Below are 13188 nucleotides of genomic sequence, written 5' to 3'. Positions count from 1 at the left end.
GGACTTCAAGAGCCTCTATAACGGTGATTTAGTTCACTCACATGTAAGGTATGATGTAGTAAATCCAACTCTTTATAACAATACATGATGTAATTGAATTATTTTATTTTGAGATAAGACTTGAAGCAATTAGAAATTCTCAAAACAAAAATCTAAATAATCCCTCTGAACTGCACCTCTATGGGGAAATACTATCTTAATCCCACTGGATACAATAGTGTTCAGTATAACACACGTGTAGAGCCCCGGGAAATGATGACAATGATGACTGAGGTGTGGTGTACTTTTAATATGAATAACATGCTTTGTAATACAGTACTAGCACCTCTCTGCATATTTGCTTGTGCTGCAGTACATTTAGATAAAGGTTACTTTAAAGAAAGTACAACCTGTTGAAAGTCCAGGATCCCACAACTGATGTACACAGCCTTTCAGGTTTACCTGTTTTATCAGACCACATATGGTGAAGATGTGTCATGATCTCCTGCTTTCAATAATATCCATCTGATTAATTGACAAAAACTGAATGTATTTCCCTCTTATTAGAAGATTGTTAGATGATAGTTATCTCCTTATGGCTGGGATGTAGTTACACATGAAGACAACTATGATATTTATAATTCCCTTGTATCCAACAAAGATTATTTTCCGTACTTATAGACATTCAATAGTTGCAAATGTTGTAAAAACCGACGTAAGTGTACCTTCTGTGTTATTTAAAGGTCCAGTGGACCACGTTATGTAGGCATCAATATTTTTAAATAGTTTTTCTTTGTCTTGTTTTTTTAAATGCAGTGTTATTGTTGAAATCAACTCACGGTGTCGCTATACACCAGCCTTAAAATGGTTTAATTCCTGTGTGCTTTGTGGACAGACGTTCTTGTACGTCCATTGCGTGGTCTAGAAACGACGGCCACAATCACGGAGAATCGCTGTTACTATTCGTGTTATTTGGTTGAACTGTGCGTGTTGCTTTGATGGTTTCACGTCTTAGAAAATCTTCCTTGACGATGGATTTAAAAATGGTCGTGTGCGTTCCCTATTTCCTCTTTCTTTTTTTGAATTGCGCATATGGAGACATGAGCTATTCTTTTCCGGAGGAGATGAAACGAGGATCAGTTATTGGAAATATGGCCAAGGACCTCGGGCTGGACCGGGGTGCGCTGTCTGACAGAAGAGCCCGCATTGACACTGATGGGACTGATACACGTTACTGTGACATAAACCTGAATAACGGAGAGTTGATTGTTGCCGACAGGATTGACCGAGAGGGGCTTTGTGGAGAAAAGGCTTCGTGCATCCTAAAACACGAGCTGGTGCTGGAGAATCCTCTCGAGCTCCATCGGATTAGTCTTCACATTCAAGATATTAATGACAACTCGCCACAGTTTAACGAAGACTTTATAAATATTGAAATCCAAGAGTCTGCAGTCAGGGGAGCTCGTTTTGTGATAGAGGAGGCGCACGATGCGGATGTAGGACAAAATTCAGTCCAGCAGTACAACCTTAAAAAGAATGATAATTTCATTTTGGCCGTTGATGAAAACACAATAGAGCTTGTTCTTGAAAAGGAGCTTGATCGTGAAAAACAACAAGAGATCAATTTGCTCCTCACAGCTTTAGATGGAGGCTCTCCTCAGAGATCAGGTACTGTAGTCATACACGTCACTGTGCTGGATGCTAATGATAACGCCCCAGTGTTTAGCCAGGCCGTTTATAAAGCCAGCCTGCCTGAAAACTCTCCTGTAGACACTATAGTGGTCACAATGAGAGCGACTGATGCAGACGAGGGAGTCAATGGAGATGTGACGTATGACTTTGGGCATGTTACTGAAGATGTGAGGAAGATATTTAGTATTGATCGTAAAGAGGGTCAAATACGAATAATTGGCGATATTGATTATGAAACTACGACTTCATTTGAAATACGTGTTAAAGCAAAAGATGGGTTAGGGCTTTCATCGTATGCTAAAGCAATCATTTCTATCACTGATGTTAATGACAACGCCCCTGTAGTTAACTTGAAATCACTGACTAACCCCATACCTGAGAACGTGTCACCTGGTACAGAGGTGGGCATCATTAACGTGCAGGATAGAGACTCTGAGAATAACAGACAGGTCCGCTGCTCCATTCAGCAAAACGTCCCTTTTAAGTTGGTTCCTTCTATTAAAAACTATTATTCTCTGGTGACCACAGGACAACTGGACCGTGAACTAGTGTCTGACTACAACATTACAATCAGTGCCACTGACGAGGGCTCTCCACCTCTGTCCTCCTCTAAAACTGTTCAGTTATCTGTAGCAGACATCAACGACAACCCACCTGTGTTTGAGGAACAGTCGTACAGCGCATATGTGAGTGAAAATAACAAACCTGGCTCTACTTTATGTTCCGTTACTGCTCGAGACCCCGACTGGAGACAAAACGGTACAGTGATTTATTCTCTGTTAGCCGGTGAGGTGAACGGTGCCTCGGTGTCCTCCTATCTCTCTGTTAACGGAGACACGGGGGTGATCCACGCTGTGAGGTCGTTTGATTATGAACAGTTCAGGAGTTTTAAAGTCCACGTGACGGCCAGAGACAACGGTTCTCCTCCGCTCAGCAGCAACGTGACAGTCAGTGTGTTCGTATCGGATGTGAACGACAACTCTCCTCAGATACTGTACCCCGCCCCGGAGGGCAACTCCTTCATGACCGAGCTGGTCCCCAAAGCTGCACACGGAGGCTCTCTGGTGTCCAAAGTGATAGCAGTGGACGCGGACTCCGGACAGAACGCCTGGCTGTCCTATCATATAGTCAAATCCACTGATCCGGGACTTTTTACAATTGGTCTCCACAGCGGAGAGATCAGGACACAGCGGGACATTTCTGAGTCTGACAGCATGAAACAGAACCTTATTGTGGCAGTGAAAGATAACGGACAGCCCTCTCTCTCTGCCACCTGCTCCATGTATTTACTTATCTCTGATAACTTGGCTGAGGTGCCAGAACTGAAGGATATTTCTTATGATGAGAAGAACTCCAAACTGACCTCTTATTTGATCATCGCGCTGGTGTCCGTGTCCACCTTTTTTCTGACCTTCATCATCATCATACTGGGTGTGAGGTTTTGTCGCAGTAGAAAGCCCAGACTGTTGTTTGATGGAGCAGTTGCCATCCCCAGCGCTTATCTCCCTCCTACTTACGCAGATGTTGACGGCACAGGAACTTTACGCAGCGCTTACAATTATGACGCCTACCTGACAACAGGTTCTAGAACCAGTGACTTTAAGTTCGTGTCATCTTACAATGACAACACACTGCCTGTTGACCAGACTCTGAGGAAAAGTCCATCCGACTTTGCTGATGTATTTGGGGACTGTAATGGCTCTCCTGAGGTAGGGACATGCTTCATATCATCTGTCCCAAATGTGTAACATTGTACACACACAACACACACAGAGACACTGACTTTGCTTTTGTTTGGAGAGTAGGAAGTGCACAAAATTGCACACATTTTCTGAAATGTTTTCATTAACCTCTTAAGGAGTGGGGGACTTTACTCGAAAATATAAAAAATACCTACAAACGAAATACCCAAAGTAAATTGAAAGCTGATCTTCAACCATTTACACCAGATGCATGATTTTGGTCTCAGTGCTGTCATCAAAACCTCGGTCTATACTTTTTCACGAGTGATATATATTTGATATAACTCCATGCAGTGCTTGTATCAATATATCACGGATATATAGCTATAATCAACTTCTAAACCACTGGTCAACTTGAGCATAAAGTTTGCAATGTGACAAAGTTTCACTCATGACTTTGGAAAGATTTTGTATGTTCTAGTTGCCATGTTCGTATTTTTTTCAGTGCTAAAGCCCATCTTTCACACATTCAGATGATCATTGTTGCAGAAGAAAATACATCTGTGCCTGTATATGTTATCATATGTCATTTTTAGTTTTGACTTATTTGCGAAAAGTTGCTACCAGACACATCACCCTCTCTAAAACTGAGCTTTGTTACATTTATTCAAGATGGCTTCTCCTTGATCTACTGTTGCTTGGATTGGATGTCATTCATTGCTTTGGACAGAAGTGTCTGCCACTTGAATAAATGGAGATGCACACATTGTTTTACACTTAGGGCAGAGCATACATGCTATAATTGTATCTAGCAAACAGATGTATAAACCTTAAAAGCTGAATGACCTATGAACATGCTTCTGTTGTCTATTGCTGCTTCTTCAGGTGTATGACATCACCTGTAGTATCTACGTCTTTACATTTATTCCAGTCCACTGCATTTTGCCATTTTGCTGTATAGTGTCTGTCCCATGAGCATTTCATGGATATTGCACTTGCTTCAGGATACGCTCTGAACGAATGACCTTTATTTTATTCATTACATTATGGATCATATTTTATCCAGTCTGTGTTTTCACTGTGAACATTGAGTGACTAATAGGAGACTAATAATATGTTTTACTCAGGTTGCATGACTTAACATAATATCCGTCACCTTGTTCATCATGATACAGTGCGAGTTTCATACGGGCAGTTTAGACACAACATGCTGACAACATGAGGGACTTTCACTTCCGGGTTGCCCAAATAGTTTTTCTAGTGCATTGGTTTTGGTAAAGGCATGTCTGCCTGATTGTTTTCTGGGGATTGATTGGTTTAAAAGTTATTAGTCTTAACTTGTGTCTTGGCTATGCTGCCAGGTCTGGTTGTTTTATTAACATTTATTTTATAATCAGTGATGGATCTAATGCATCTGTTGTTGTCTTGTTGATACACAATTGACACACTGTATCATTTATCTCTATTCTGTGATGGCATATGTTTCTGATTGTCTAGACTCATAGCTGATATTTTTCTTTTGTTTATCTTTTTACACAAGTTCATCATCTTCACAAAAGTACTTATTTGGTGTTTCCCTGATCTGTGATTGAATAAACCATTCAGAAGTTAGGAAGTTCACATGTGGGTTAATGTGTTGATAAAAGAAAACACAGAGAAACACTGACTGATTTAAGCTGCTGGTAAAATAAATAAAAACATTTATATGTAAATTCTTAGCTCTGTAAAGGTCCAATGCCTAATTGTTACTACATACATGAATTTAACTTTTACATTTTCTAGACAACTACGTCCCTTTTTAATCCAACTACAGATCCAGGAGCGCTGTATTTTACCGCCCTGCAGATGTGCAAATCTTGGTTATAATGATTACGGCAAAATTTAAGTTTACCACTTTTAAAAGCAGGGAAAACACATTTGCTTGTTTCCTGGTTTGAAACTCATGGATAACTGCAGTTGCAAATATTGCGTATACATCATAGTATTTGTAGTGTCTATTTCATAAACAGAAGTTAATTGACTTTGTATCTGTGTTTATGTTGAACTTAACTGACGGTGGCACGTTGTCTGCCCCACAGACGTCTCTGCAGTGATTGTGCTTGCTTCATTATACGTTCTGAATGAATCACCTTTAAATTCTGATCATAACATTATGAATTACATCTGTATTGAATACAGTCTCTGTTTTCACTGTGGATATTGAGGCTTGGTTTTGTGTTGAAGACCAATAATACACTTTTGTCTTGTTGATACTCTTTGACAAAGTGTATGATTTATCTCTATTCTGTGATTGTAGGAGGAAGGTTGTTTGCTCTCTTTTCAGAAGAGGTTCATTCTATATGTTACTGTATGTGGTGTGGTAAGGCCTTGTGATCACACTAAATCACAAAAGTTTCTATAGATCTGCCGTGGCAGTGTTATACATGTCCGTAGTCGCATACTTAGTACAGGTGGTCTTTAAGAGTCATGGCCTTTGTTCTTAAACAAGATACACATAACAATGGTTGTTTTAAGCACACAAACACACACACACACACACACACACACACACACACACACACACACACACACACACACACAAACACACACACACACACACAGACACACACAGCCTACTTGTCTCTGTTTGTTCATGTGACTGCTCTTAGTTATGTTTGACTGTGTTTGCTCATTTCTCTGTCCTTGGTGCTGAACAGCTGATATCTTTTCAGAAGCTTTTTGTTTAGGTATCTTCACACTTTCATTAACTTCACATCGCTACTACTTGGGTTTCTCCCTGATATGTGATTTAATAGAAGTCCAAGTGTAGGTTAATGTTATGATAATGTACACACACAACACACACAGAGACATTGACTTTGCTGATGTGTTTGGAGAGTAGGAAGTGCACAAAATTGCACACATTTTCTGAAATGTTTTCATTAACCTCTTAAGGGGTGGGGGACTTTACTCGAAAATATTAAAAATACCTACAACGAAATACCCAAAGTAAATTGAAAGCTGATCTTCAACCATTTACACCAGATGCATGATTTTTGTCTCAGTGCTGTCATCAAAACCTTGGTCTATACTTTTTCACGAGTGATATATATTTGATATAACTCCATGCAGTGCTTGTATCAATATATCACGGATATATAGCTATAATCAACTTCTAAACCACTGGTCAACTTGAGCATAAAGTTTGCAATGTGACAAAGTTTCACTCATGACTTTGGAAAGATTTTGTATGTTCTAGTTGCTTTTTGTTTAGTTATCTTCACACTTTCATTAACTTCACATCGCTACGACTTGGGTTGCTCCCTGATATGTGATTTAATAGAAGTCCAAGTGTAGGTTAATGTTATGATAAAACCACATAGATACATAGATGTTGTTTGATGGAGCAGTTGCCATCCCCAGCGCTTATCTCCCTCCTACTTACGCAGATGTTGACGGCACAGGAACTTTACGCAGCGCTTACAATTATGACGCCTACCTGACAACAGGTTCTAGAACCAGTGACTTTAAGTTCGTGTCATCTTACAATGACAACACACTGCAAAACCTTGGTCTATACTTTTTCACGAGTGATATATATTTGATATAACTCCATGCAGTGCTTGTATCAATATATCACGGATATATAGCTATAATCAACTTCTAAACCACTGGTCAACTTGAGCATAAAGTTTGCAATGTGACAAAGTTTCACTCATGACTTTGGAAAGATTTTGTATGTTCTAGTTGTTTTTTGTTTAGTTATCTTCACACTTTCATTAACTTCACATCGCTACGACTTGGGTTGCTCCCTGATATGTGATTTAATAGAAGTCCAAGTGTAGTTTGTTTGATTTAAGCTGCAGGTAAAATATATAAACTTATAGATATGTAAATTATTAACTCCGTAAAAGTTTAGTGCCTGAGTTACTCCATAACATAGCATTTATTTTAGACAATCCAAACAACTACTTACATTGTGATTCCAACTACAGATGCAGGTGCTCTATATTCCAACCTTTACAACCCTGCACATGTGCAAATCTAGATTTAACAAAAATCTAGTTTTCACACTTTTATAAGCTGAGGAAAAAATAATGTATCCAAATGTAGAGAATTATAACCAAGTCAACAGAAATATTTGGACACATTGTATTAATTTCTTTCAGGCAATATAAACAGGACAACAATAGAAGTAATATCCCAGACTTAAAAATCATCTAAACAATCTACCACTCTGGCCTTGGCATGCATTCAGCTAAGGCAACATTATTTTATGCTCAGCCAGGGTGTGAAACACAAAAAGCAGGTTAGAATTACAACCTGAAGGAGGAAATATACACAGATAGACTGGATCCTCACAGTAACAAAAAATACAATTTAAAAACAGTCATAACTTTATTATTCAAAATAGGACAATCACAGTGAATTCATACCTTAATATCAGTCTGCATTTTATGCAGTAACTAATACTAATACTGTAACACTTGCTTGTTATGTCTTCCCTGGTTGTTTCCTGGTTTGTACCTCATGGATAGCTGCAGTTGCAATAGTTCTTATAAAGCAAAATAGTGTTAGTGCCTGTTTCATAGACACATTTACGGAAATTATAGGTAGGAAACAGTCAATTTAAATAGTTCACTTTTCTTTTCTTTTTAATCAGTGTTGTTGTTGAACTTAACTCACGGTGGCGCTATACACCTGCTTTAGGATGTTTGCATTCCTCTATCCTTTGGCGTGGACGCTCATTCTTGTGCTCTTGTGTTTAGATAGAGACAATCACCCTGGACTCGCAGTTTGTATTCGTGTTTTGTGGTTGAGCTGTGTTTGTTCGCTTTATTCTTCAACCTGTTCGGAATATCACCATCGTCGATGATGGATTCAAAAATAATATTGTTTCAAACGTGCGGGTTTCATTTCCTCTTTCTTTTTTTGCATTCTGCATATGGAGACATGAGCTATTCTTTTCCGGAGGAGATGAAAAGAGGATCAGTTATTGGAAACATGGCCAAGGACCTCGGGCTGGACAGGGGTGCGCTCTCTGACAGAAGAGCCCGCATTGACACCGATGGGACTGATACACGTTACTGTGACATAAACCTGAATAACGGAGAGTTGATTGTTGCCGACAGGATTGACCGAGAGGGGCTTTGTGGAGAAAAGGCTTCGTGCATCCTAAAACACGAGCTGGTGCTGGAGAATCCTCTCGAGCTCCATCGGATTAGTCTTCACATTCAAGATATTAATGATAACTCGCCACAGTTTAAGGAAGACTTCATTAATATAGAAATTCGAGAGTCTGCAGACAGGGGAGCTCGTTTTGTGATAGAGGAGGCGCACGATGCGGATGTAGGACAAAATTCAGTTCAGCAGTACAACCTTAAAAATAATGATAATTTCATTTTGGCCGTTGATGAAAACACAATAGAGCTTGTTCTTGAAAAGGAGCTTGATCGTGAAAAACAACAAGAGATTAATTTGCTTCTCACAGCTTTAGATGGAGGCTCTCCTCAGAGATCAGGTACTGTAGTCATACACGTCACTGTGCTGGATGCTAATGATAACGCCCCAGTGTTTAGCCAGGCCGTTTATAAAGCCAGCCTGCCTGAAAACTCTCCTGTAGACACTGTAGTGGTCACAGTGAGCGCGACTGATGCAGACGAGGGAGTCAATGGAGATGTGACGTATGAATTTGGGCATGTTACTGATGACGTGAAGAATATATTTAGTATTGACCGTAAAGAGGGTCAAATACAAATAATTGGCGATATTGATTATGAAACTACGACATCATTTGAAATACGTGTTAAAGCAAAAGATGGGTTGGGGCTTTCATCGTATGCTAAAGTCATAATTTCTATCACTGATGTTAATGACAACGCCCCTGTAGTTAACTTGAAATCACTGACTAACCCCATACCTGAGAACGTGTCACCTGGTACAGAGGTGGGCATCATTAACGTGCAGGATAGAGACTCTGAGAATAACAGACAGGTCCGCTGCTCCATTCAGCAAAACGTCCCTTTTAAGTTGGTGCCTTCTATTAAAAACTATTATTCTCTGGTGACCACAGGACAACTGGACCGTGAACTAGTGTCTGACTACAACATTACAATCAGTGCCACTGACGAGGGCTCTCCACCTCTGTCCTCCTCTAAAACTGTTCAGTTATCTGTAGCAGACATCAACGACAACCCACCTGTGTTTGAGGAACAGTCGTACAGCGCATATGTGAGTGAAAATAACAAACCTGGCTCCACTTTATGTTCCGTTACTGCTCGAGACCCCGACTGGAGACAAAACGGTACAGTGATTTATTCTCTGTTACCCGGTGAGGTGAACGGTGCCCCGGTGTCCTCCTATCTCTCTGTTAACGGAGACACGGGGGTGATCCACGCTGTGAGGTCGTTTGATTATGAACAGTTCAGGAGTTTTAAAGTCCACGTGACGGCCAGAGACAACGGTTCTCCTCCTCTCAGCAGTAACGTGACCGTCAGTGTGTTCGTGTCGGATGTGAACGACAACTCTCCTCAGATACTGTACCCCGCCCCGGAGGGCAACTCCTTCATGACCGAGCTGGTCCCCAAAGCTGCACACGGAGGCTCTCTGGTGTCCAAAGTGATAGCAGTGGACGCGGACTCCGGACAGAACGCCTGGCTGTCCTATCATATAGTCAAATCCACTGATCCGGGACTTTTCACTATTGGTCTCCACAGCGGAGAGATCAGGACACAGCGGGACATTTCTGAGTCTGACAGCATGAAACAGAACCTTATTGTGGCAGTGAAAGATAACGGACAGCCCTCTCTCTCTGCCACCTGCTCCATGTATTTACTTATCTCTGATAACTTGGCTGAGGTGCCAGAACTGAAGGATATTTCTTATGATGAGAAGAACTCCAAACTGACCTCTTATCTGATCATCGCGCTGGTGTCTGTGTCCACCTTTTTTCTGACCTTCATCATCATCATCCTGGGTGTGAGGTTTTGTCGCAGTAGAAAGCCCAGACTGTTGTTTGATGGAGCAGTTGCCATCCCCAGCGCTTATCTCCCTCCTACTTACGCAGATGTTGACGGCACAGGAACTTTACGCAGCGCTTACAATTATGACGCCTACCTGACAACAGGTTCTAGAACCAGTGACTTTAAGTTCGTGTCATCTTACAATGACAACACACTGCCTGCTGACCAGACTCTGAGGAAAAGTCCATCTGACTTTGCTGATGTATTTGGGGACTGTAATGGCTCTCCTGAGGTAGGGACATGCTTCATATCATCTGTCCCAAATGTGTAACATTGTACACACACAACACACACAGAGACACACACAGACACACACTAAGGAAATGTCCATCTGACTTTGCTGATGTGTTTGGAGAGTAGGAAGTGCACAAAATTGTACACAGTTTTCTGAAATGTTTTCATTAACCTCTTAAGGGGTGGGGGACTTTACTCGAAAATATAAAAAATACCTACAAACGAAATACCCAAAGTAAATTGAAAGCTGATCTTCAACCATTTACACCAGATGCATGATTTTGGTCTCAGTGCTGTCATCAAAACCTCGGTCTATACCTTTTCACGAGTGATATATATTTGATATAACTCCATGCAGTGCTTGTATCAATATATCACGGATATATAGCTATAATCAACTTCTAAACCACTGGTCAACTTGAGCATAAAGTTTGCAATGTGACAAAGTTTCACTCATGACTTTGGAAAGATTTTGTATGTTCTAGTTGCCATGTTCGTATTTTTTTCAGATGCTAAAGCACATCTTTCACACATTCAGATGATCATTGTTGCAGAAGAAAATACATCTGTGCCTGTATATGTTATCATATGTCATTTTTAGTTTTGACTTATTTGCGAAAAGTTGCTACCAGACACATCACCCTCTCTAAAACTGAGCTTTGTTACATTTATTCAAGATGGCTTCTCCTTGATCTACTGTTGCTTGGATTGGACGTCATTCATTGCTTTGGACAGAAGTGTCTGCCACTTGAATAAATGGAGATGCACACATTGTTTTACACTTAGGGCAGAGCATACATGCTATAATTGTATCTAGCAAACAGATTTATAAACCTTAAAAGCTGAATGACCTATGAACATCTGTCGGTCCCATGAGCATTTCATGGATATTGCACTTGCTTCAGGATACGCTCTGAACGAATGACCTTTATTTTATTCATTACATTATGGATCATATTTTATCCAGTCTGTGTTTTCACTGTGAACATTGAGTGACTAATTGGAGACTAATAATACGTTTTTCTCAGGTTGCATGACTTAACATAATATCTGTCACCTTGTTCATCATGATACAGTGCGAGTTTCATACGGGCAGTTTAGGCACAACATGCTGACAACATGAGGGACTTTCACTTCCGGGTTGCCCAAATAGTTTTTCTAGTGCATTGGTTTTGGTAAAGACATGTCTGCCTGATTGTTTTCTGTGGATTGACTGGTTTAAAAGTTATTAGTCTTAACTTGTGTCTTGGCTATGCTGCCAGGTCTGGTTGTTTTATTAACATTTCTTTTATATTCAGTGATGGATCTAATGCATCTGTTGTTGTCTTGTTGATACACAATTGACACACTGTATCATGTATCTCTATTCTGTGATGGCATGTGTTTCTGACTGTCTAGGCTCATAGCTGATATTTTTCTTTTGTTTATCTTTTTCCACAAGTTCATCATCTTCACAAAAGTACTTATTTGGTGTTTCCCTGATCTGTGATTGAATAAACCATTCAGAAGTTAGGAAGTTCACATGTGGGTTAATGTGTTGATAAAAGAAAACACAGAGAAACACTGACTGATTTAAGCTGCTGCTAAAATAAATAAAAACATTTATATGTAAATTCTTAGCTCTGTAAAGGTCCAATGCCTAATTGTTACTACATACAATGAATTTAACTTTTAAATGTTCTAGACAACTACGTCCCTTTTTAATCCAACTACAGATCCAGGAGCGCTGTATTTTACCGCCCTGCAGATGTGCAAATCTTGGTTATAGTGATTACGGCAAAATTTAAGTTTACCACTTTTAAAAGCAGTGAAAACACATTTGCTTGTTTCCTGGTTTGAAACTCATGGATATCTGCAGTTGCAAATATTGCATATACATCATAGTATTTGTAGTGTCTATTTCATAAACAGAAGTTATTTGACTTTGTATCTGTGTTTATGTTGAACTTAACTGACGGTGGCACGTTGTCTGCCCCACAGACGTCTCTGCAGTGATTGTGCTTGCTTCATTATACGTTCTGAATTAATAACCTTTAAATTCTGATCATAACATTATGAATTACATCTGTATTGAATACAGTCTCTGTTTTCACTGTGGATATTGAGGCTTGGTTTTGTGTTGAAGACCAATAATACACTTTTGTTTTGTTGATACTCTTTGACAAAGTGTATGATTTATCTCTATTCTGTGATTGTAGGAGGAAGGTTTTTTGCTCTCTTTTCAGAAGAGGTTCATTCTATATGTTACTGTATGTGGTGTGGTAAGGCCTTGTGATCACACTAAATCACAAAAGTTTCTATAGATCTGCCGTGGCAGTGTTATACATGTCCGTAGTCGCATACTTAGTACAGGTGGTCTTTAAGAGTCATGGCCTTTGTTCCTAAACAAGACACACATAACAATGGTTGTTTTACGCACACAAACACACACACACAGACACACACACACACACACACACACACACAGACACACACACACACACACACACACACACACACACACACACACACACACACACAGACACACACACACACACACACACACACAGCCTACTTGTCTCTGTTTGTTCATGTGACTGCTCTTAGTTATGTTTGACTGT

At 40.0% G+C, this 13188-nt stretch overlaps 2 protein-coding genes across 2 annotated transcripts; both read left to right on the top strand.

The window, feature by feature from the left end:
* Positions 1-1130: 1130 nt before the first annotated feature.
* LOC115015050 (protocadherin gamma-A12-like) lies at positions 1131-8152 on the top strand. The gene is made up of 2 exons (XM_029442216.1): positions 1131-3380; positions 8102-8152. The coding sequence occupies exons 1-2, from the start codon at positions 1131-1133 to the stop codon at positions 8150-8152; spliced, it is 2301 nt and encodes a 766-aa protein (XP_029298076.1).
* A 20-nt stretch (positions 8153-8172) lies between these two features.
* Positions 8173-10625, top strand: LOC115015049 (protocadherin beta-15-like). Its single transcript, XM_029442215.1, has one exon. It carries the CDS (start codon positions 8205-8207, stop codon positions 10623-10625), a length of 2421 nt encoding a protein of 806 aa, XP_029298075.1. The 5' UTR covers positions 8173-8204.
* The last annotated feature ends 2563 nt before the right edge of the window (positions 10626-13188 follow it).

This window comes from Cottoperca gobio, chromosome 10, assembly GCF_900634415.1.
Source record: "Cottoperca gobio chromosome 10, fCotGob3.1, whole genome shotgun sequence".
Lineage (NCBI taxonomy): Eukaryota > Metazoa > Chordata > Actinopteri > Perciformes > Bovichtidae > Cottoperca > Cottoperca gobio.
Note: the sequence above shows the minus strand (reverse complement) of the source record. Positions and strands in the feature narration are given on the sequence as shown.